This window comes from Odocoileus virginianus, chromosome 12 (assembly GCF_023699985.2).
Source record: "Odocoileus virginianus isolate 20LAN1187 ecotype Illinois chromosome 12, Ovbor_1.2, whole genome shotgun sequence".
Lineage (NCBI taxonomy): Eukaryota > Metazoa > Chordata > Mammalia > Artiodactyla > Cervidae > Odocoileus > Odocoileus virginianus.
Window position 1 is genome coordinate 49,060,234 of NC_069685.1, and position 23,809 is coordinate 49,084,042.

At 54.0% G+C, this 23,809-nt stretch overlaps 4 protein-coding genes across 17 annotated transcripts in view; 2 read left to right on the forward strand and 2 right to left on the reverse strand.

Moving 5' to 3' along the window:
* PITPNM2 (phosphatidylinositol transfer protein membrane associated 2) overlaps positions 1–3,144 on the forward strand; it is an 86,982-nt gene extending 83,838 nt beyond the window's left edge. For all 8 annotated transcript variants that reach the window (XM_070475147.1, XM_070475148.1, XM_070475149.1 and 5 more), the window contains one exon: positions 125–3,144. In XM_070475147.1, the coding sequence (XP_070331248.1) occupies positions 125–451 (327 nt within the window). In that variant the 3' untranslated portion in view covers positions 452–3,144. The remainder of the gene's footprint in view (positions 1–124) is intronic.
* Positions 3,145–3,702: 558 nt separating this feature from the next.
* ARL6IP4 (ARF like GTPase 6 interacting protein 4) lies at positions 3,703–7,931 on the reverse strand. 5 transcript variants are annotated; one of them, XM_020889816.2, is made up of 6 exons: positions 7,910–7,931; positions 5,458–5,631; positions 4,741–5,049; positions 4,540–4,657; positions 4,079–4,148; positions 3,703–3,990 (listed from the first exon to the last, which is right to left on the reverse strand). In XM_020889816.2, the coding sequence occupies exons 2-6, from the start codon at positions 5,618–5,620 to the stop codon at positions 3,934–3,936; spliced, it is 717 nt and encodes a 238-aa protein (XP_020745475.1). In that variant the 5' UTR covers positions 5,621–5,631; positions 7,910–7,931; the 3' UTR covers positions 3,703–3,933. The 5 variants fall into 5 exon arrangements, with proteins under 5 accessions (XP_020745475.1, XP_020745477.2, XP_070331258.1 ...); XM_020889818.2 differs by lacking the exon at positions 7,910–7,931 and adding an exon at positions 6,059–6,152 and having other exon boundaries at positions 4,741–5,025; XM_070475157.1 differs by lacking the exon at positions 7,910–7,931 and adding an exon at positions 6,059–6,152.
* Positions 6,833–11,213, reverse strand: OGFOD2 (2-oxoglutarate and iron dependent oxygenase domain containing 2). Its single transcript, XM_020889814.2, has 7 exons — positions 10,698–11,213; positions 10,225–10,281; positions 9,394–9,507; positions 9,204–9,303; positions 8,415–8,542; positions 7,910–8,167; positions 6,833–7,836 (listed from the first exon to the last, which is right to left on the reverse strand). The coding sequence occupies exons 1-7, from the start codon at positions 10,827–10,829 to the stop codon at positions 7,573–7,575; spliced, it is 1,053 nt and encodes a 350-aa protein (XP_020745473.2). The 5' UTR covers positions 10,830–11,213; the 3' UTR covers positions 6,833–7,572.
* Positions 11,214–11,457: 244 nt separating this feature from the next.
* The window catches only part of ABCB9 (ATP binding cassette subfamily B member 9), a 36,294-nt gene continuing 23,942 nt past the window's right edge, over positions 11,458–23,809 (forward strand). The window contains exons 1-2 of one of the 3 annotated variants that reach the window (XM_020889809.2): positions 11,458–11,535; positions 17,242–17,323. The gene's annotated coding sequence lies outside the window, so the exon portion shown is untranslated. Of the gene's footprint in view, positions 11,536–17,241; positions 17,324–19,694; positions 19,883–23,809 lie in introns of those variants that run through there. The other 2 variants (XM_020889812.2, XM_020889813.2) reach the window with 2 other exon arrangements.

The following is a 23,809-nucleotide window of genomic DNA, read 5'->3' on the forward strand; positions in this document are numbered from 1 at the left end:
GCGGGGCAGGCGGGCAGCTCCACCCCCCGACTGCCGCACCGCCCTGGGAGCCCCGCCCCCGACGGCCGGGCCACCCCGGAGCCCCTCCCCCTGACAGCGTGCTCCCCGCTGCCCTCACCCGCAGTTCATCACCGACGGCTACGCGGCCCACTTGGCCCAGCTCAAGTACAACCACCGGGCGCGGCCGGCCCGCAACGCGGCCACCCGCATGGCGCTGCGCAAGGGCAGCTTCGGCCTGCCAGGCCAAGGCGACTTCCTGCGCTCCCGGAACCATCTGCTCCGCACCATCTCGGCCCAGCCCAGCGGCCCCGGCCCCCGGCCGCACGAGCGGACGCAGAGCCAGGCGGACAGCGAGCAGCGGGGACAGCGCAGCATGAGCATGGCGGCCGGCTGCTGGGGCCGCACCTTGGCCAGCCGGCCAGAGCCTGGCGCAGCCGCGGGCCCCAAGTAGGGCACCGGGAGTGAGGCGCTGTGGTCTCCATGGTGCTAGGCCAGGGCGGCCCGCCCTGCCAGGAGGCCTGGCCTGGGCACGTACGGTCGGCCGAGACAAAGCTCGTCCCAGGGCCCGGCAGGGGACACGGGCTGTGCCAGACACAGCCCTCCCAGCCCAGCCTCACATTTGAGGGTCTGCGGGGTTCCAGCTGGTCGTGGAAGTTGGCAGGACAACCATCCCTGGGAAGACCTAGGGACCAGGACCCCCAACGTGGACTGGCCAGAAGGCGCTCCTGGACGCTTGCCCTGCATTGACCCCCCACCCCACCCCTGCATTCTGATGCCAGGCTTGGGCCCCTCCCATCCACTTGCTCACCCTGACCCCCAGGTCCCTTCCCACTCGGTAGCAGCTGCGACGGGGGACAGCCTGCTTCTTGTTGACTCGAGTTACTCAACTGTTTGACCTCACTGGTTTTGCACTGATTTTTGAGAGTGGAGATTCATCACCATCTCCTATGGCTACAGACTCATGGACATGCATGAAAATTCAACGTTTGCCCATCCAAGACCTGCCGCCACACAGAAGGCTCCAGGGCAGAGAATCCTTGTACAAATAGGAGAGAAAGGCCATATCATAATTTCTGCCACTCTGCCTGGCCCATGAACCCATGGCAGCCCCAGACCCCAGCCTCTTCCACCTGCCCCATTTGGAGCCCAGTTCAGCCGCGGGCCTGGCGCCATCTCTGCCCTGGGCACAGCTCAGGCTCCCAGGTCAGTCAGTGAAGCCAAGTGGCTCCTGAGAAGCCTCGCCTGGGGCTGCGGGGCCTGGACAGGCCTGGCCTTCTCTTCTTCTCCTTGCCTGCCATCAGCCAAGGCTCCATGCCTCGGCCCTCCCTCCGCGTTTCTACACCTTTCTACTTCTCCAATCTGATTTCTATGAGGTTTTTTTAATCGAGCAATCCTTGGCTGCTTCCTTTTCTTAACTCTTTCTGTACCAAATGCAGCCCCTCCACATGAAAACACCCAGCACTGTGACGGAGTCCAGCCTGGTTCTGGGTCCCAGGGCCCTGTCCGCTGCCCAGGCAGCGGGGCGTGGCCTCTCTGCCTCACCCGAGCCCCGTTAAGTCCACAGAATTTCTACTCTGGGGTGAGTGGGGCACACCCTTAGTTTTTTTTTTTAATGCCAATTCCGTTTCAATGCCGAATCTAAGAAGCCACAACTCGCTTAGTTAGCTTAAGGGCAGGCAGCCATGACTACATTTCCCACTTGGTAAGGACCACGCTGTCCTGTGTGCTGGGTCTGAGCATCAGCCCTCCCTCCCCAGAACTGACCGCGATCTCAGCTGTGGCCTCGGCTCCAGGCAGCCCCTCTGCTGCTCCTCCACCCCCTTCACGACAGGGGAGCCTGCCAGGCCTCAGCCAGCCGTCCAACATCCAGGCCCCTTCTGTGAGAAGCGGCTGGCAACCTGGATACGGCCTCGGGGCCTCGCGGGCTGGGAAGGTGAGGCACGCAGACAGATGTTAACATTTTCCCGTGTGTAGATATGTACAGCCAAAGGGTCATGTAAATGTTCTGCAAAAGTGGGTCTGTACAGAGTGAAAGCTATTTATTTTGTGCAGAGAAAAATGTCTGGAGGGATGGGACCTTCAGGACTTATTCATATTTAAGATGTAGCTTTTTGTTGTTTCCGGCATTATGTATAAAGCGACGATTATTTTATGGACCAAGTTTTAATGTAAATGTTGCAGTGAAAGTGCAATATCTAACCCCCTGCTCCCAGCGGGAATCACTCGGCCCGACAATCACAGCCCCAGCTAGGGGCCCCGTGGCCAGTGCCTCCTCCTGTCGGTCCCACCTCACCCCATCTCGCCTGTCACCTCGGTGAGCAGCCATCCGGATGGAGGAGCACCTGCAAGAGTCTCGGCCCGCCTGCAATAAAGGCCTGGAGGCCGCCAGCCCCGGGAGGCTGGGTGGGCAGTGAGCTCGGCCTCTCCCAGCGGGCCGCTGCCCCACGGCTCCGAGCTCCCCGCCTGCCTACCCAGCCGCCAGCCATGCCAAGGACAACAGCAATAGTCCGGGCCTCTCCCAGCGGCCCTCAGCCATAGATGGTGAGGTGGGCAGCCCACCCTCCCCGTGGACGTCTCTCTTCTATATCCAGGTCGGCTTCCTGCCTCCCTTCAGATTCCTCTTGGCACATTATCCTCTTAAGGAAGCACCAGTTTTTCAGAAACTAAGAGAGGGAGGACAGAGTCCTTTAAAAATACCAAAAATGTTTACAGCATTGGGTGCTGAGCTGCAGGGCTCAGGCCCGACCAGTCATAACCAAAGGGTGAGGCAGGCCTTGCTGACTGCCACCCCACCCCAGGCCTGTTAGAGTAGAAGCCTTAGTCCCAGCCCCCCCACCCCCAGGACTGAGCCTCAGCCCGCCACTCCCAGACCCCACCACCTGCCTTCTCTTTGATTTCTAAAGAGGGATTCAGCAGAGACCCCATGCCCCCTTCCCAGCTCGGTCTGAACTGCCTGCCTGCCCGCCTGCCACGTCGCAGTCTTCACGTCTCAACCCGTCTGTCTGTCCTGTCTGTCTGGGCCGCCTGTGAGCGGTGTCCTGACGTACCCCCGCCCGCCCTTGCTGTCCCTGCTCCATCAGGTCCGAGTGTGCTCTGTGTACTGTGTGTCATCTGTTACACCGATTAAAGAAGCAGGAAGGCTTCCTTCTGGGTCTCAGTACTGCGCCGGCCACCAGGGCACTGGGGGTGGGGGCTGGGTGGGGGTGCGGCCTGCCCTTGGGGGTGAAGGCAGTCCTTCCCAGTACACAATGCCAGCTGTGTTCACAATAATCCCAACACACTCCCGTGGGCCTTATCTCTGCTGGGCTTCCTTCTGGCCCCTTCCTGGGTATGAACTCAGTCTGTCCTCACAGTAATCCAGTGATGGAGGGGGGTGCTGTCAGCCTCTGCCTCACAGAGGACACAGCCTGTGAGCTGGGCCAGGACTCCTCCCAGGCCTGCAGGACTCTCTTATCTGCAGAGTTAACAGCAAGGGCAGCAGCTTCCCTCCAGGCCTGAGGAAATCAGCCTAACAGCTGAGGGTTTTGGATTCAGCTGGGGTGGGTGGGGCTCTGGTCCAGGCGGGCTGACCTGAGGGTGAGGACCACAAGAGTGGCTGGGGTGTGCCCCCTGCCCCCCAAAGCTCCCCGAGTCCTTATTTTGCCCTGAAGTCGGGTTGCATCATTCCCTCCCCCTCAGCACAAAAAGCAACAACACAGGACGTCTCCAACCAGGGAACATTTAATATCTGGGAAGGTGCGCTCTTTCGGGAGATGGGGGAGCTGACTCGGCCAGTGACCCCGACCTCCACTCCCTGCAATGGAGAGGAGGCTGGGCCAGAGGCTGGTCTGCAGGAGAAAGAACACGCAGCAGGCTCCCCGCTGCCCACCCTGAGTCCAGCCTCCAGGTCTTGCCAACACTGTGTGTAGCAGGCCTTGGCCGGGGGCTGGGGCCTCAGGGCAGGAGCCCTGCTCGCATCTGGAAGGCCAGGCCGTCCCCTCGAGTGGCTTGCTGGGGAAGAAAGCACACGGTGGGGGGGGGGGGGGGACAGGTCAGAAGAAGAGCTGGGGGTGGGCCTGGGTAAGGGGGCGACACCCACCTTGTTGATCTCTCTGTGTCGTTCCTTGGTGACGATTTCCTCTAAGACCTCGCCGTCTCCCTTAATGAGCCTGGGGATGAGGGTGGGCCGCCTGAGCCTCTGAGAGGCCAGAGCACCAGAACCAGAAGCACCGGCAGGGAGTGCCAGGCCTCAGGCCCCACCACCCCTGGAGCAGGCTGCCACACCCTGCCGGCCACTCCCACTCTTACCTCCTGACCTCCCTCCCTTGCCACAGAGATGAGGGCAGAGGGTAGCTCTGCCATCAGACAGGCCAGCTGGGGCTCTTTGAGGACCCTCCCTCAAGGCCCTTCCAGCCCCTGCAATCGCCTACTCCAGCCAACAGGGAGCAATGGCCTGAGAAGTCTCATCAAGGGACGTTTCCCCTGGTCCTCAGCCTGTTTCGAGCAGCAGCAGCCCCATCCCTCCTCCTGAGAGTGCGGTCTGGGGCCAGCGCACCCCACCTGGTGCGTCCTGTCTCCGGGTCCACCACCTTGCGGATGACGCTCTGCCGGGCATCCCACTCCTCCTTGGTCATGGGCTTCATGGCCTGGATGCGGGACTTCTGCTCGTCCGTCAGGACTGGAAGGTAAGATGGCAGGGAGGTGGTGGCAGGGCCTCAGGGAGGGGAGCCTCCCTGCCCTGCACACCAGGCAGCGCAGTACCTGGGCCATCCTCTTCCTCCTTGGCCGCTCTGTGCCACTGGTCCAGCGAGGGTCCAGGCAGAGCCTCGGTCTGCTGCATTTTGGCCTTCTCCTTGCCCCTCTTCTTCAGCTTCTTCTTTCTTTTCTTCTTCTTCTTCCTCTTCTTGTCCTTGTGCTTCCCCCGCTTCTTCCGGCCATCGCTGGAGGAAGAGGAGGAGGACGAAGAGGAAGAGGAGCTAGAAGAACTGGAAGAAGAGGAGGAGGAGCTGGATCGTGGTCTCCTCCGGGCCTTGTGCTTGCTTCTCTCTGTGATGCAGGGAGAAGGTGAGGCTGGAAGGCCAGGAGGGGAAGAAGTAAACTTTCGTCCCCTTGCTCTGGCCTGTAGCAGGCTCAGGCTGACTACCTCCTGGCAAGGGCTTCAGCACGCTGTGGAGAGGCACTTTCTCGACTCCGCAGTCACTGTCTGCCCAGAAGCAAGGTGGCCAGCCCCCACATCTTAGGCCCAGCTACACCAAAAAATATGTGTAAGTGCTCGCTTCATTCCGTATTCAATGGGTTGGCGCAGCCCCTGGATTCTGAGCGTCTTTCAATCCAGATAGCAAGGATCTACACTCTTGTGTCCCTCTGAATAATGCTCCCTGCGATTTTCCCAAAGTCAGTCTGGAGAAGCCCTCCCGACTGCCTGCAACTTCCTCCCTCAGGTTCCCTCATCCCTTTCCCATTCCCTCTGGTCCTCACCCTCCGCCCCAGAGGAGGTGGTGCTGGCCTTGCGGCTTTGGGATCTCGAAGCCGAGCAGCTCCTCCGGGCGTCCTTACTGCTCTTCTTCCTTTTCTTTTCCGACCCTCGCCCCCGGGAACGGCTGCGACTCCTAGAGCGCTTGCGGGAGCCGACGTGAGCCATAGCGCCGCGAGCTGCAGACACGAAGGCGCGCTTAAACCCGGGATCGATCTCGGGGCTGGCCCGCAGACTGGGTTCCCAGGGCTGTACTCTGGCCGAGTCGACGAGACTCGGCCTGGTTTTCTGGGGCCTGGCACCCGTCACTACCCGGGGCAGCGTTATTGAGGGAGAGTAGAAGCAACCGTACGATCCTCGCCCACCCCCAACCCGGGATAACCCAAGTTCTCCGCGGACTCCCGGCTCCTCCGCTGCGGCCCCTTTAAGGGTCCGCCCCCGCGCGGACGATTCACGGCTGCGCGCGCAGCTCAGGCGCCTCTAGGAACGGCCGCGCTCTTCAACTGCCAGGTGCGTTCCTCTTCCCTTCCCAAGTGCTCCTACTGTCCACCTCGTGCCCCCTTGCCGCCTCAAAGAAAGTTCCCGGGGCTGCTCCGCTCCCTCAACCTCCCATCCGATGGGACCGCCAACCCTGCACCACGCCTTCAAGTGAGAAGGCGAGGAAACGACGGCAGGGTGACTTCCGGCCCGGGGCGGTGCACTGGGAGGCTGTCCGGCCGCGAAGCGAGGCGCTGCTGCCTTTAGTTCTGAAGCCCCAGGTTCCGTCTGTGGGGCAGCCCAAGAAGCCGTCTGGCGCGCTCACCTCCCAGAGAGGCGAGCTGGGGCTCCAGGCTTCCGCCTCTAGGCAGAGCTCCCGGAGAGACCTGCTCTCCAGCCTGGTACCAGTCCCAGAGCTCACAGGCCCTTTGCCGCAGCTATGCCCTCTCCCATCTCTGTCCTATTCGGCGGGCCTGCAGCACTCCCAGTCCCTGAGAAGCCCAGGGGAGGCGGCGACTGTGGATTTTCTGCGGACATGTCCACACCAGCAGGCCGTGAGCTCCAGAGCCTTGATCTTTCCGATGTCTGCATTCAGTAATACAGAGATCACAAACCCAGACATCCATAAAAGCCAGAAAGATCACAGCAACGTATGTAGGGACCCCTGTGAAAGAGTGTACCACAGGTCTCGAGAGTGGGGGCAGCTGAGTCTGGTCTCGCTGGTTTCTGCAATGTGGACTGGGGCCGGATGTTTCCAGATCTTCCCACTTTCCCAGGGGAGCCCGAACTCAAGATTTCAACATGGAAAACCCTCCCAAACATAGCATAGCTGCATGCCTCATCCAGTCTTGCGGCCACTGAGTTGCAAACTCTTTGATAGTAATGACAGCAACAAACCCAGAGGACTGTTGTAAATTGCTTTATAAATGGGAAGTCATTTGATCCTCAAAAGAGCTCTAGGAAATAGGTACTCTCCAGAAAAAAAAAGACTAAGGCAGAGCAAGGCACGTGGCTTACCCACAGTCAAGACTGGAAGTGGCTGAATCAGAATTTGAACCCGGGCAGTCTGGCTCCATGGCCCAGCTTTTAACCCCTCTGAAGTAACTCCTCCATACTGTCCAGAAGATGCTGTTGGTGACCCACCCAAATCCCCTTAAGAAGACAGGTGCACTCGACCTTAGCCATGGTGTCTGCTACTGACACCCCACACCTGGACTCTATAGTCTGGAAGATTCCCTTGGCCACTGGGAGCCACACTGCCCTGGAGGTGGATGTTTAAGAAGTTACTCACCCCCTCCATACCCTGAAATACCCCATAGCCAATAACTGCTGTTGGGGGGCAAACTGCTACAGTTCATGCTCCAGAGAGCCCTGTGGGATTGGGCTGAAGCTGGATGCTGTGTCAGACCGTCCTGCTCCAGCTCCTTCCTACCCTGTCCTGCTCCTCCTCCCTGGAGCACTCCCTCCTTAAACCACTTGCACAGGAATTCCTGTCTCAGGCTCTGGTCTACAAACCAGACCTAAGCCAGCCTGTCTGCTGAAAGAATGACCCGGAAGCCTGTGTGTCCTCTTGAAGCAAGAAGTGCTGAGGGCTGCAGGGTGTTTATTTCCGTCCTTGCCCGCCACACTGGCCCTGGCCAAGCTCAAGTCAGGGCACACACATCCACCGTGGCGGGCTCCTCACGGGTGAAGCCATCGCCAAAGCCCTCGTCATCCACCAGGTCGGGCTTGCGGCAGCACATGGGGCAGAGGCGGTTGCGCACGGCTGAGGCCCGGAGCCAGACGACCAGGTTCCAGCGCTCACCAGTGCCCAGGGGCCGAGCCCCGTGCAGCTGGCCCCCCCGGTGCAGGAGGCCCTGGCCCACCACATGCTCCACCTCCAAGGGCCTGGCCAGGGTCGAAGGCACCTGTGGGCAGTGGGACTCAGGCCTGGGTACTCGCGGTGGCTCCGGCCCAGCCCCATGGGTTACACACACTAACCTGGAAGAGATCCCCGAAGTAGAGGGCACCCCCTGTGAAGGCCTTGCCCAGGGACACATTGAGGGTGAGCTCGGCATTATCGTAGTGGCAGCCCAGCTCGCGGTCCTGGCCAGGTGCGTATTTGACCACAAAGGCCCGGTGGCTGTCCAGCCAGCCCCCGCCACAGTCTGGGTACAGCAGTGCCATCAGCGGCTGGAGGAAGCGCTCCCGCAACGGCGTTACCAGCGGTTCATCCAAGCCCAGCTCATGCAGCAACACCTGGGGGTGGGGGAGCCCAGAATTAGCAGGGAAGCTGGTAGGGCCTGTCCCTGGGGGAGCCCCTCACTAAGGACAGTGCTGAGCGCTGTGCAGACATCATCAGTGTGCTTAACTTCATAATAATACTGCCTGATTTCATCTGACAGATGGGGAGAGACCAAGGCTTGGAGAAGGTCTGCGCTGGGAACAGGTCTCCCCACACGGACGTCCCTGCCTCCTTGTGCCGGCTGGGTGGAGCCTCACCCACCCCATAGTTGTTCATGGTGTTGGGTCTTCCCTTGGGCATGTCTGACTGCTCGAAGTGCTCCAGCTCCTCCAGCAGGGCCTGGCAGAAGGGTGCTGTGAATACCGGCAGCCGGTAAATTCGCTTCTCCTCTGCGGAGGGAGATGGAGGGACGGCTGGTTAGGTGGGAGCTTACCTTTTCACTTCCCCCAGCCTCAGTCTCCTCATCTGTAGAGTAGGGATGATGTGAGTACTCAACTCTCAGGGCTCTTGTGATGATTAAATGACATAACGTGTGCGGCAAGGGTGCCCTATTCTTGGACCCCCCACCACCACCCATCCTTAGATCCTGCCCTGAGGTCTGACCCCCAAATTCAGATGTGCATCCTGGCTGGCCACCCCTCACCCCCCAGCTCCAGGTCCTGGCAGGTTCAGGAGACTTTGCTCTTGCCCCCTCCTTCAGGTCTTGGGATGGGAACTGCTCCCCATTCCCACCCCCACTGCTAATCCTGGGGCAGGTCTCTCAACATCCCTTGCTGAGCCCACACTTGTCTCAACCATTCCCTCATTAACGTCTTCAGTCACCCCAGTTTGAGGATGCCGGCTGGCTTGTGCCTGGTGCGTAGCACTGAATTACTGATCACTGTGGTGGATGCGTGTGCAAGTGAGTGAATACAGATGCCCTCCTCCTGACAGTTCCATCCCACCCCTCTTCTCACTCCTGCTCGTTTGACTTTTAGAGGCAGATATGGTGGGTGAAGGGACCCCAGTCTGCCATCCCCAGTCCTGCCAGGTGGCAGGCCAAGACCTCACCTGACACTGTCTCCAGCCGCTGGAGAAGGCCCTTAAGGTCTGCGCCTGACGATGTGCTGTATTCAGCTGCAGCCAGAAATTCAGGGGCCAAAGCGGCCTCCTGGGGGCAGAACACACCAGCCATGGGGCAGACAGCCCCCAGGCCCAGATGCCTCCACCTCCTTCCAGTAACCTGTCCCCTGCCAAGTACCTGCAGCAAGTTGTAGACCTCTGGCCGTGCTGGGTGGTAGGAGCTGGCAATGAGGGCTTTCCTGGCAGCCGACTCCAACCCCAGCCGCCGCCGCCGCTCCACCTCCTGCTCAAGCTGGGGTGACACAGGGCCTGGTTACCAGAATGGGGCCTCCCATCCCTCCCAAGGCCATCATACAGATGAGGAAACTGAGGCTCAGGAAACTCAAGGCAAGGCCAGAGCTGGGAGCCCAGTCTTCCTATGTTCCTGACTCTGCCAGGGTAAATGGCACGTGTTAAACTTAGCTGAAGGGGATTCCTACCAGAACGGGGCCCATCCCACTGAGGGCTGCACCAGCTTGGCTGGATTGAGACCCATCGCTGCACCTTCATCAGCTGGGCCCAACCAAGGAGGGGAAACAGAGTACTGGTTAAGTCTTGTGTTCCAGAGGCTGAAGATGGCTGTCCTAGGAAGCTTCTCAACACTTAACACCACCTCCCCATGGGAGACAGGCAGAAGTGGTGGTAGGGGGGTGGGGAGAATGAAGAGTCAGGAGCTTGGCGGCACCTGCTGTGAAACCTTAAGGTGACTCCTCCCCTTGAGTGCAAGTTTCTCAAATGGGCACAAAGCAGATAACTTGGCATTTTCCCTGCTTTCTCTTGTCCTGGTGCCAGCACCCAGGTGCTGTGGTAAGTGGGGACAGGAAGGAGGTAAGGGGAGGTCAAAGGAGCCCTTCCAGGATCTGACACTGGCAGACCTGAGGCCGGGAGACCCCTCAAGCTGCTGACACAAATCTAAACAGGAAGGGCCCGGCTGGGTGCAGAAGGGGCGGTGGAGGGTGGGGAGTGTTACCTCTCCCAACAGCTGCTGGAAGTCTTTAGGGCTGACACAGCCTCGCCTGCGCAGGATCTGGGAGCAGAAAAACCAGTAAGCGTGATAGTGTGACCTGGGGCAAGTCTTCTCTTAAGGTCTCTGAGCCTCAGCTTCTCCTCCTTGAGATGATCCGATCACAGGATCATCGTAAAAATGAAATGTGATAAGCACGTTAAGCACACAGCAGCGGCTCTTGTTAATAACAGAGGACTCAGCCAGGCCCTGCCCTGAGTACTTGACATGCAGTTCATTCATTGATCCTTCATGACAGTCTCACTAAAGCGATACCATGATCGCCATTTGAGGTGGAAAATAAGGAATGCATCTGAGGTTAAGTCATTCTTGTCCGATCTGAGCGCGCCAAAGGTAAAGTAAACGACCCCGGCGACTGAGGTCCCTCCTCCACCACCGCTCTCTCTCGTTTCCCCGCAGAGCCAATAGAAGCCACTCACGGGCTCGTAGTCCTGGCGCAGCTGCTGTTCACTCCGGAAGCGCACGTGAAGCCCGTAGCGCGCCACGTACAAGTTCTCTGAGCAAAAGCAAGCGCAGCGGCAGAAGCTCCGGGGAGCCGCTGCGGTCCCCATGGTGAGAAGCGTTGCACTGCCCCGCCGGCTACCGTAGGGACACTTCCGGGTACGCCCCCAGTCGGGTAGGGGCGCGGTTTGGAACCAGCGGCCAAGGGTCCGTTCTAAATTCCCAAGTGCAGAAAAGAACGAAGACTCCGCTCCAGAAAACGAGCGGAGAAAGATACTCCCAGGCAGGAGTGAGACTGACAGCGTCCCCTAAGAGCACGCCAGCCTAATGGGCCGCTGCTTCACAGTTTCTCCATCCGCGAGGCGGGGATTAATCATCCCTTTTTATAGATAGGTGAACTTGAGTCACACCTTCACAGGACGTGGAGAAGTAGAAACTCGGAATTCCAAGACCTTCGGCTTAAACACGCTGCTTTCTTTTCCTGCTAGGCGCTTTTAGAGGACCAGCTGACGTCACGAGGACAGTTGGAGTCTTGGGGTCCGATTTTGTTCCAACTGCGCTCCAGTTTTGTGCGTCTGAGCTTGGGTTTAGCTTTCATCCCGGTCCCTGCCCGGCGCTCCCGAAGCCTACCCCACTATCTATTAGGGTTCGCCGCAGAGTGCCCCAGAGGGTGTCTCCAAGAGAGGGCTCCGACCGGCGAGACTTCCGGTGGCTCTCCTCCCGGATTCAGGTGTGAGGGGGGAAATAGGGTGTGCTCGGTCGTGGCCACACCCCGCGCAACCAGGTTCAAGTTCTGCACAGCCAAGTGTGAGATGAGTATGTTTCTGTTTGATAGAGCGTGCCCGCGGAGACCCAATCACAGTACACGCAACTCTGTCTTTAGTTCACTCCAGTTCAGTCTCTCAGTCCCGTTTGACTCTTTTCGACCCCATGGACTGCAGCACGCCAGGCTTCCCTGTCCATCACCAACTCCTGGAGCTTGTTCAAACTCATGTCCTCCCAGTCAGTGATGCCTTCCAACCATCTCATCCTCTGTCGTCCCCGTCTCCTCTCGTCTTCAATCTTTTCCAGCATCAGGGTCTTTTCCAGTGAGTCAGTTCTTCGCATCAGGTGGCCAAAGTATTGGAGTTTCAGCTTCAGCATCAGTCCTTCCAATGAATGTTCGGGACTGATTTCCTTTAGGATTGACTGGTTTGATCTCCTTGCTGTCCAAGGGACTCTCAAGAGTCTACTCCAACACCACGGTTCAAAAACATCGTTTCTAAGGTGCTCAGCTTTCTTTTTAGTCCAACTCTCACATCCATATGTGACTACCGGAAAAACCATAGTTTTGATTAGATGGACCTTTGTTGGCAAAGTAATGTCTCTGCTTTTTAATATGCTGTCTAGGTTGGTCATAGCTTTTCTTCCAAGGAGCAAGCATCTTTTAATTTCATGGCTGCACTCACCATCTGCAGTGATTTTGAAGCCCCCCAAAATAAACTCTGTCACTGTTGCCATTGTTTCTCCATCTGTTTGCCATAAAGTGATGGGACTGGATGCCTTGATCTTAGTTTTCTGAAAATTGAGTTTTAAGCCAACTTTTTCACTCTCCTCTTTCACTTTCATTAAGAGGCTCTTTAGTTCTTCCCGTTCTGCCATAAGGGTGGTGTTATCTTCATATCTGAGGTTGATGTTTCTCCTGGCAGTCTTGATTCTAGCTTATGCTTCATCCAGCACAGCATTTTGCTTGATAACTCTGTCTTGGGAACCCCATTATGGTACACCATGCACCCCCAAGGTCCCAATCTGCAAAGCCCCAAGAAGAAGCTGGGCTGGCAGTCATGTTGCCGAGCTGGCAGAACAAAGGTGCACACCTGGGGAGCAATTCTTGACCCCTAGAACTTCTTCCTGCACTAGAGTTCCCTCAAAGGTTCAGCATGAAGCCGGTATGGAGGTGGAGAGGAAGACTCTGGGGCTTTAAGACTCCCCAGATAAACAGTGACTATGGATGACAACTGTTGCCTGAGCCCCACCTTGACCAGACCTGAGCTAACACATCTACTACCACTCACCTTAATTCCTTTCATCCCTACAGCAAACCTTTGAGCTGGGTACTATTATATCACCATGTTACAGAGGGGCAAGGGGCTTCCCTGGTGGCTCACATAGTAAAGAATCCGCCTGCAATTGAGGAGACCCAGGTTCGATCCCTGGGTCAGGAATATGCCCTGGAGAAGGGAATGGCTGGCCACCCCAGTACTCTTGCCTGGAGAATCCCATGAATAGAGAAGCCTGGTGGGCTACAGTCCATGGGGTCACAGGAGTTGAACACGACTGAGCAACTAAACACACATGCACACATGGGGAAACTGAGGTCCAGAGAGGTGCAGTGACCTGCTCCATGTCATTCAGTAAGGGACATACATATACGGGGATTGAACCCAACAGTCTTCCTTCTCTTTGGGTTCCCTGTTCACCACAATATGAATATTTTGTAGCTTGTAGGATCTCAGTTCCTGACCAGGGATCAAACCCATGCTCCCTGCAGTGGAAGCGTGGAGACCTAACACTGGGACTGCCAGGGAAATCCTTTGTTGGCATTTGCTTGATGACTTTGCTTTCCTTTCCTCTTGTGTACACACAGGCTCACACAGTCACACTCACATCCACAGTCACACACACTCTTGCACACACTCAAACACAGCCTTACATGCTAACACACAGTCACACAAAATCACACATGTGCTCACACCGTCAACACTCCCTCCTTTATATGCATGCAATATTCCACATTACAGTCACAATCACACACTTGTATTAATAAACCCAGTAAACCCAAAAGTCCTGCAGTGGGCTGAGCCTGGAGTGCTTGCAGAACAGCAAAAATCCTACAAGAGGGTGGGTCATAGAGAACAGGGCCAGGGTTGTATTTGGGACCAAATCTTTGGGCCACTGGCAACATTTTGGATTTTATTCTATACAAAGGGAAGCTGTTTAGTCCTCACAACAAACCCTGTGAGGTAGGAGCTATCCCCATCTGACAGATGTGGAAGATGAGGTTCAGAGAGGTTGAATGACCCATGTGAGGTCACACAGCTCATATGTGGTGCGGTCTGGCAGGGTTCCTTCCTAAAGGTGCCTCCTTGGGCATGAAAGCCAGGTCTTTGCACCTCGGAGATTCTGGGGCCCAGACCTGGGACCCCAAAAACTACCCATCTTCCCCAGGTAGGAGAATGATGGTAAGGGACCTGCTTGCCCCTCAAGGGCCCCACTCCCCAGCCCAGAGCTGTGGGGCCTGAGCAGGTGATTAACGGTTTACAGCCATCTTGATTGCCCAGCGATAGTGAAGGGCCCTGCTCTCCAGGAGAGGATCTGTTTCCCCAGGTCTTCACTCATTCCCCTTCTCAGGACCTTCCTCTCCCCCTCCTGCCTCCCCAGGCCCAGGAGCAGACCAGCTGCCCAGGCAGCCACCAAGCAGGCTGGTATGTGCAGCCCCCAACCCCGGCCAGCTCACTTGTTAGGGTGCTCCTTTTATGGCTGTTTTTGCAAGATGAATGTGTTCTCAGTTGAGACTGGCCCTCCCCATGGCCCACCGCTGCCCTGGAAACGGCATCCCCAAACCCACTCTGCCCCAACCTGGGCTCCATCACCAGAGGGAACCACAGCCCCAATAATAAGAGTAAGCACCGAATCACTGTGCTCACAGCCAGCACTCACTTGGACTTCTGTCGACCTTGTGAGATATTGTTATCCTTAATTTTGTTGTTGTTTAGTTGCTCAGTCATGTCCAGCTCTTTTGTGACCCCATGAACTGTAACCTGCCAGGCTCCTCTGTCCTTAGGATTTCCAGGCAAGAACACTGGAGTGAGCTGCCATTTCCTTCTCCAGGGGATCTTCCTGACCCAGGGATTGAACCCAGGACTCCTGCATTGGCAGGTAGATTCTTTACTACTGAGCCACCAGTGAAGCCACTATCCCCATCTTACAGATGAGGAAACAGAGGCTCAGTGAGGTTCAGGGTCCTGCGTAGGGACATAAACCAGGTGGATGCAGAAGCAGAATTAGAACATCCAACTGGGGAATTCTCTGGTGGTCTAGTGGTTAGGACTCTGCACTCTCACAGGGTTCAATCCCTGGTCAGGGAACTAAAATGCCACAAGCCTCGCAGCATGGCAAAAAAAAGGAGAACACCCATCCTTTGGATTCCAGAGTGATGTATGTATGTACGTGTATGTGTGTGTGTGTGTGTGTGTGTGTGTGTATAGTATGCATGTATAGATATGTGTCTATACATATTCACTTGAACTACCAGCACACGTGTACAAAAAGGCACAAATCATAAGTGTACATTTTGGCGAATTTTCACAAACTAGACACACCCACGTAACCAGCACCCAGATCCCAAAACAGCACATCCCAACCCCCCCACCACCACCACATGTCCCCCATCAGTGACTGGCCATCCCAAGTGCAGTCACTACTCTGACTTCTAAGAGCAAAGATCAGTCTTGCCTGTTCTTGAATTCAATACAGATAAAATCATGTAGTATCTGCTGTTTGGTATACCTCATCTTTCACTCAGCATAATTTTTTTAAATTGAAGTGTAATGTATTTACAGTGTTATTAGCTTGCTTCTGATGTACAGACAAGGGATTCAGTTATACATATATGCATATTCTTTTTCATAATTCTTTCCCACTGTAGTTTATTATAGGATGTTGAATTTAGTTCCCTGTGCTATACAATAGGATCTTGTTGTTGATCTGTTTTTTATATAGTAGTTTATATCTGCTAATCCCAAACTCCTAATTTATCTCTCCCCCACCCCCAGCATTATGACCTTAAGATTCATCAGTGTTACATGTAACAGCGGCTTATTGGGTTTTTGTGGCTGCATAGTATTCCACTAGGTGCCTTCCTCCACCATTCATTTTACCTCCCTACAGCTGATGGGCATTTGCATTGTTTCCAGTTTGGGGATGTCATGGATGAAGCTATAATGAACAGTTTTTATTTTGGTTAAAATATACATAATGTAAAATTGGCTTCTTAACCATTTTTTAATACACTTTATTTCTCCAGAGCAGTTTTAGGTTCACAGCAAAATAGAGTGGAAAGTATAGAGATTTACCATGTGTTCCCTGCTGTCTCCCACACAGGGCCTCTCCCCCACCATCAACATCCCACACCGGGTGGTACATTTGTTACAATCGATTGTCACATTGGCATGTCATTACCACCCAAAGTACTTCATTTACATTAGGGTTCACTCTTGGAGTTGCATATTCTATGTCTCTTTTTGACAATGTATAGGGCCACATATCCACTATATGGTGTCATATGGAATCGTTTCAATGCCCTAAAAATGGTCTATGCTCTGGCCCGTTCGTTCATCCCCTCTTCCTCTCTTTTTTAAAATTACTGTTATTTTAAATTTCTTATTTATTTTTTTGGCTGCGCTAGGTTGCTGTTCAGGCTTTTTCTAGTTGTGGTGAGCAGGGGCTACTGTATGTTGTAGCAGGCTTCTCATGGCGGCAGCCTCTCCTGTTGTGGAGCACAGGCTCTCGGGCTTCAGTAATGGCAGCACAAAGGTCCTAGAGCAAGCACGAAAGCTTCAGTAGTCACGGTGTACTTGTTTAGTTATTCTCGCAACATGTGGAAGTCTTCCTGGACCAGGGATCAAACCCGTGTCCCCTGCACTGGCAGGCAGATTCTAATCTACTGTGCCACCAGGGAAGTCTTCCCCATCCTCTCTTGACCCCTGGCAACCACTGATCCTTTTACTGTCTCCATAGGTTTTTTTTTTCTTCACCACAAGGCATGCAGGATCGCAGTTCCCCACCAGGGATCAAACCCGTGCCCCCTACAGTGGAAGTGCGGAGTTTTAACAACTAGACTGCCAGGGAAGTTCCTCCATAGTTTATCTTTTGCAGGATATGCTATAGTTGAAATCATCCAGTATTTAGTCTTTTCAGATTGTCTTCCTTGTGTGCATGAGTGCTAAGTCACTTCAGTCATATCTGATTCCTTGCAACCCCATGGATTGAATCTCACCAGTCTCCCCCATCCGTGGGATTCTCCGGGCAAGAATACTGGAGTGGGTTGCCATGTCCTCCTCCAGAGGATCTTCCAGACCCAGGGATCAAACTCGCATCACTTATGTCTCCTGCATTGGCAGGCAACTCTTTACCACTAGCGCCACCTGGGAAACCGTCTCCCTTAGTAACATGCATCTATGTTTCTACCCACTTTTCATGGCTTGATAATTCATATATTTTTTTAGCACTGAGTACTATTCCATTGTCTGGATTACCATTTTACCCGTTCACCTCCTGAAAGACATCTTGGTTGCTTCCAAGTTTTGGCAATTATGAATAAAGATACCCTAAACATCTTTGTGCAGGTTTCTGTGTGGACATAGATTTTCAACTCGTTTGGGGAGTGTGATTGCGGGATCATATGGTAGGAGTATATTTGATTTTGTAAGAAGCCACCAAACTCTCTTCCAAAGTAACTGTGCCATTTTGCGTTCCCCCCAGCGATGAAAGAGGGTTCCTGTCCCTCCGCATCTTCATCAGCATTCGGTGTTGTCAGTGTTTTGGATTCGGGCCATTCTATTAGGTATGTAGTGGTACCTCGTTTCAATTTGCAATTTTCTAATGAAAATTACATTGACTGTCTTTTCATATGTTTATTTTCCATCTGTATTTTTCATTTGTGAAGTGTCTGTTCAGATCTCTTCCCTGTTTTTCAGATTATTTGTGTTCTTATTGTTGAATTTGAAGAGATCTTTGTATGTTTTGGATAACAATCCTTTATCAGATATATAGATATATATAGATATATATAACATTTTCTCCCAATATGTGGCTTGTCTTCTCATTCCTTGAACAATATCTTTCTCAGAGTGAAAGTTTTAATTTTTTTTAAAAATTTGACTATGCAGGCTCTTGGTTCCCATACATGGGATCTAGTTCCCAGACCAAGGATTGAACCCCAGGCCCCCTGCATTGGGAGTGTGGAGTCTTAGCCACTGGACCACCAGGGAAGTTCCAGAATTTTTTTAATTTTAATGAAGTCTAGCTTATCAGTTCTTTCTTTCATGGATCATGCCTTTGATGTTATATCTAAAAAAATCATCTCTATCCCCCCAAAATAGAGATTTCCTCCTACATTATCTTCTAGGAGTTTGATAGTTTTGTGTTTTACATTTAGATCTGTGAGCCATTTTGAGTTAACTTTTGTGAAAGATGTAAGATTTGTGACAAGATTTTTTTTTTTTTTTTTTGGCACATGGATGTCCAGTTGTTTCAGCGCTGTTTGCTGAAAAGACTGTCTTTGTTCCACTGTGTTGCCTTTCCTCCTTTGTGGGAGATCAGTTGACTATATTTATATGGGTCTATTTCTGGGCTCCCTGTACTGTCCCATTGATCTATTTGTCTCTTGTCAACAACACACTGTCCTGATTATGGCAGCTTTAGAGTAAGTCCTGAAGTCAGGTAGTGTCAGCACAATGACTTTGTTTTGCTCCTTCAATATGATGTTGGCTATTCTCACACAGCAGAAATGAGAGAGCCTGAATCTGATCCCAGCTCTGAGTCACTCTAGCTTTTGGATAATCCATCCAGGAGCTTCTCTTCTGGTACAATTATATATTTGCTTTTGTTTTTGCACAAACAGTATCATACTTCAGCTTGATTCTATCCCTTGTTTTTACTCAACACATTCAGGAGGTCATTTCATACCTTTCTTAACTTTTGTGTATAGATTGATACATAGTCCCCCCCCCCCCCCCGCCCCCGCTACAGGGTATTCTGTTGAGCATGCTCTGTAATTATTTGGCGAGTTCCCACCAGACTTTTGCTCCTCCAGTAACTATCTGCAAACTAGTATCTTCTGCTCCCTCCACAAGTCTATGTATAGAAGAACTTCCTACTGGGTCAAAAAAAAGAAGTGCATTTACAATTCTGCACTTGGCCAGATCCCCTTGAAAGAAGCTGTCCCATGTGAGAAACAGAGGCTGTTTTAAATTCAGGGAGTGTTTTCAATCTCTGACTGAAGGCTGGATAGAGACAGGGGCATATCTTGCCCCCCCCCAACCCCTCTGGGCTTGACCTACTCTCCTGCCCATAAACGGATCCCTCTTCTGTTCCTCAAATGCCAGATGAGTTCCCACCTCAGAGCCTTTCCACTGGGAGTTCCTTTCACCTAGAATACATCCCCTCCTGATCTCTCCATGGCTCCCTCTTCCTCCCCTTTCACCTTCCTCGGGAAGCCCTTCCCAATTAAGCAGACCCATGGCACTTTCCATTGCCTCACCCAGTTTTATTTACAGGAAATAAGTAATAACCTGGCACTACCCTAGATTATCTTACCGTATTTACTTGTTGATTTTTCCCACCCCACAGAGAATGGGAGTTTTCTCTTTTTTCACACCCAGCATCGAGTACCTAGACCCCAGAGATCACGGAAGACATGTAGGTTCCCTACTCTCTCCCACTTCCCACCACCCTGCTCTATTTTTCTCCACGAAATGTATTCCCTTCCAACAAGTATAATTTGTTTATTCATTATGTGTATCGCCTCTCTCACTAGAATGTCAGCCCCAGAAGGGCAAGGATCTTGTTTTGTCCTCCGCAGCATCTCTTAACACTTAAAAGAGGGCACAGCACATAGTGCCTTTCACCAAATATTGGTTGAATGAATGAGGATCATAACCTCCATCCTCCGGGGCTGGCAAGGTTGTCCCTCTGGAGCAAAAGGCAGATTAAAGAGCAGGCCCCCCGCATCAGGTGTGGCCATTTCCTCCTGCTCAGAATGGGCCTGAGGCCTCTAAGGGCTAGAGCCCCAGCGGAAGGGCCTTGGCCTTGCGGATGGGGGCGGGGCTCGCCGCGGGTGGGCGGGGTAATCCTGACCACGCCCCCACAGAGGCCCCGCCCAGCAGGAGGCCCCTCCCCTCCCATAAGCGGGCCTGGGTGCCCGCCCCGCCCGGTTCGTTCCGACCTTGCTGCGGCGCAGCCGGGGGCGGGAGGACCGGAGGAGCGGCGGGAGGAGGGAGGGGCGGAGCGAGCGCAGCGCCGGGCGCAGTCTCCAATGAGCCGCGCGGAACCGGCGCCCCTGAGGACCCCAGCCCGCTGTTCCCCCTCCCCACGGCCCACCTGGTGCCAGGTAAGGGAACAGGTAAGAGTGCGGCGCTCGGGACCTCCGACCCAGATCTTTCTCAGGTCGAGGTGCTACGCCGGGCAGAGGCGGGGGGCCACTTGGCTCTCCCTGCCGCGGGGGTGGAGTAAAGGCATCTCGGTAGAAAGTGGGAGCCTCCTGCGAGCCTTCCTGGCCCCCGTCTTGGTACCCCAGAGCCCGCAGTCGCGGGTCCCAGCCCCCCATCCCTGCAGCATCCTTTCCACGCCGCAGGGAGGTTGCAATTTTTTTTTTTTTTTTAACCTTTCAGATGCCGCCAGCTCTTGGAAAGTGGTGGGGGTGCTTTTTGGGGGTGGATCCTGGGATGACTGTTCCCTCAGGATCCGACTGGCAGGTCTTCCGAGGGCTCCCTGCACCCTCCAGCGGGCCGTGCTCACAGATCCTGAGAGCCTGGCTATATCAGAAACCTGGGGGCAGGCCTGAGCCTGCCGACCTTGGCCAACCCCTTCCCCCCACTCACCCTGGCTGGCCAGTGGGTTGAGCCTTCTTTGCCTCCATCCTGGCAGTTAAGCCTGTGGGTTCCCAAGGGTCTCTGCCTTGTTTCTAAGTCTCTGTTAAAGCAGGGTGCTCCTCCCCAGACCTGAGGTTAATTAAAATAGCTTTCATCTGGTCTGACAGGATTCCCCGCCCACTGCCCCGCCCCCTGGATATTGGCTGGCCTCCATTCCCTTGCTTCAGGCGGGCAGGTGCCAGGTGACCAAAGGAGGCTGGCAGGAAAGCCACCGTAGCTCCCCAGTTCGCCTCACCTAGCGCTGTGGGTCATCTGAAACAAGTCGCCAAGGGCCCAGTGTGGGCTGGGGGGCTCAGCAAAGGTGGGAGTCAGGGTGGAAGAAGTCCTGGCCCTGCATCTGGAGACTCCACAGTGACACCATCCCACAGCACCAGCCCCAGTCAGCTGGGCGATACCACTGGGGGGTGAAAAGTTCCCCTCAGAATTTGGGGGTGAACTGAGCTGGATGGGCCCCTCCAGGTCCTTCATGACGCTTTCTTGGGAGCCCTGCATAGCCTGGGTCCCAGAGAGTGAAGTGGGTTTCACCTATTCTCTGCAGGTCATTTGATGTCTCCAAGCCTTTATTTGCCTACCTGTAAAATGGGAATGATAACTGAGAGACCCTTCATGAGTAGCAGTGAATAATCAGGAAGGGAGGTGGCAGGCACTTAGCTCATTGTCAAACACTTAACAATACTCCGTAAATGTAAACAGTAGCTGTCACCCTTGTAATAATAATTGCTATTTATTGTCTCCTGGCTGTTTCAGACTTTCCTTTTGTGCATCTGATAGCTGGTGATGCCTCAACCACCATTTCTTCTATGTGAAAGAAAAGCCTTTGACAGGACTCTCAGTGAGGGTGGGGTCATTTGCTAATCCTATGGCATTCCTTAGCTCTCGGGGTCAAGGCGAGTTGACCCTGTCTTCCTGGGCACATCAGGCCCTGGGCACAGCGTGCCCTGACCTCTGGCCACCACCCTGTCCTTGTCCCTTGGGGCACACATCACTCATGTGCCCACAATTTGCCCTCCAGCTTCACCTGGCCAAACCCACGTCAGGCAGATGGAGAGCATGGACGTGGCTCCAAGCATCCCACTGGTCCCCATCCTCCCCTCCTCCCAATATGGGCTGATGGTCGCATCCCCTTCATTCTGCTGCTCAGTAACTTTAAAAATAACAAGAGTCGTCCTGTCCCCACTGAGGGCTGTAACCTGACCCTAGTTGGATTCTGCTCCATCAGATCCTGGAGTAGGAGGACTCAGCACTTGAGAGCTGGGCACCCTGGTGCTGTGGCTGCCCTGCCCCCGCTCACTGGCTAACCTCAGACCAGCCTCTCTCCCTCCCTTTCTGGGCCTCGGTTTCCCCATCTGTAAACTGTGATTCAAATAGCCTGTGATGCTGGAGTGCGAAACTTTGTTTATGCCGGTGAGGAAGATAGACAGCTGGGCTCCCAGGTGGGTGCCTGGCCATGAAATGGGTTGGCTTTACCTGAAGCGGAGGGTGTCGGGAAGGGATTCCCCTGTGACTGGGAGTAGGCGTGGGGAGAGCCAGTTCAGCCCGTGGTCCTGCCAACCCCCACCCCGTGCTGGTCTCTGGCAGGTCTGCCTTCTCTCCCACTTCTGAATGCCAGCTCCTTCCTGAGGGCTAAAGGGACTCCTCGTACCACCCCGAGGTGAGCTGCAGCCAAGGTGGCTGGCAGTGCCTGGGCAGCCGGCAGGCCCGCAGAGGCCCCAGGCCAAGAGCATCCCTCCCCAGGCTCTGTCTCACGCTCACCCACTTGCTGGCTCCCTGAGGCCTCTGCATTGCAGCAGACAGGAGCCTAAGCCGGCAGCCCTCCCAGGGGTGGAACAAGGGCCTGCGCAGGGGGTTGTCTGTTCCCCCATCCCTACCTCCACCCACTCCCCTGCCCTGGATTCCCCTCAGCCCAGGCTTCCCTGGAAGAGTCAGCTGCTGACAGGGCAACCGTCTTCTCTAGGACGGACTTGAGTCTTCCTAGAAGAACTGTGGTGACAGAGCCCCTCAGGCTTGGGGACCATCACGCCTCTGTGTCGCCTCTGCAGCTCATACCCTTCTGAGCATCGTTAAAAGTCTTGCCTACTGCACCACAGCCCCCCGGCCCCGAGAGGCTGGTTTGAAGAATCACAGCTTCAGAGTTGAGAGCCCAGATTTTAGAACTCAAAGGCCTGGGTTCACATCCCAGCTCTGCTACTTCCTCCTAGCTGGGTGACCTGGAGCAGGTCACTTAACCTCTGTGTGCCTCAGTTTTCTCGCTGTAAAATGGGGATAACAGTGAAACATACCTCATAAGATTCTTGTGGGGGATGACTGCATGTAAACCACTCAAAACAGTGCCAGGCGCACAGTAACATCAGTGTCTGCTGTTATTACTCTCGCTGCTGTCCTTGTCAGTGTTGTCACTGTCCTCAGTTCTCTTGGCGGAGCCGCCTCTGGCATAGGCTCTGTTCTCCTTTGATGAAGGCTCTGTGTTTGCACTTGATGAATGTGTGTGTGTTTGTGTGTGTGTGTATATATATACATATATATATGTATTTTTAAATTGAAGTATAGTTGATGTGCAATGTTGTATTTGTTTCTGTTGTACAGCAGAGTGATTCAGTTATATATATAGTCTTTTTCATATTCTTTTCCATTATGGCTTATTGCAAGATATTGAACATAGTTCCCTCTGCTATACAGCAGGTCCTGGTTGTTTATTTTATATATAGTATCTGCTATGTTTATCCTAATTTATCCAAACTCCTAATTTATCCCTCCCCTCCCCCTCTCCCCTTTGGTAACCACAAGTCTGTTCTCTTTGTCTATGAGTGTTTCTGTTTCATTAATATTTGTGTCATATTTTAGATTCCACATATAAGTGATATCATGTGGTATTTGTCTTTCTCTTTCTGATTCACTTCACTTAGTGTGGTAGTCTCTAGGTCCATCCACATTCCTGCAAATGGCATTATTTCATTTTTTTATGGCTGAGTAGTATTCCATTGTGGCTGATTCATGTCAATGTATGGCAAAAACCACTACAATATTGTAATTAGCCTCCAACTAATAAAAATAAATGAAAAAAAAGCACATGGCTCACATGAAGGGCAGGACTGCTCGGAAGCGCTGTGCCTTGTCATTGTTTGCTCATAGTAACTGGACACCTGCTGTTGTGTCAAGAATGCAGTTCTGAGGTTGTGGGTCAGGTGCTGGGGCCCTTCACACACATGAGTCCCAGCTCAGGCCTTTGTTACCAGAGTGACATGAGCCACGTGCTTTTGCCTCTCTGTGCCTCAGTTCCCCCAGCTGTAAATGGGAATGTGGAAACACTGGCCTCCTGGAGTCATGTGAGGTTTCTGGCATTCCAGAACATCCAGTCAGTCACCTTGGTCTGAGCCTTGGAGCTGTGAGGGAAAGGGTCT

What these genes read in the sequence shown, in the direction of transcription:
- ARL6IP4 (XM_070475157.1), bottom strand. An exon ending in CACCTCCTCTGGGGCGGAGG is followed by an intron (nt 5,050 to 5,457) that starts GTGAGGACCAGA and finishes CTGGCCTTCCAG; the next exon opens with CCTCACCTTCTCCCTGCATC. An exon ending in CCGGAGACAGGACGCACCAG is followed by an intron (nt 4,149 to 4,539) that starts GTGGGGTGCGCT and finishes CCTCATCCCCAG; the next exon opens with GCTCATTAAGGGAGACGGCG.
- OGFOD2 (XM_020889814.2), bottom strand. Translation starts at nt 10,829, where the DNA reads ATGGGGACCGCAGCGGCTCCCCGGAGCTTCTGCCGCTGCGCTTGCTTT. An exon ending in AGGTCTACAACTTGCTGCAG is followed by an intron (nt 9,304 to 9,393) that starts GTACTTGGCAGG and finishes TTCTGCCCCCAG; the next exon opens with GAGGCCGCTTTGGCCCCTGA. An exon ending in GCGGCTGGAGACAGTGTCAG is followed by an intron (nt 8,543 to 9,203) that starts GTGAGGTCTTGG and finishes CTCCCTCCGCAG; the next exon opens with AGGAGAAGCGAATTTACCGG.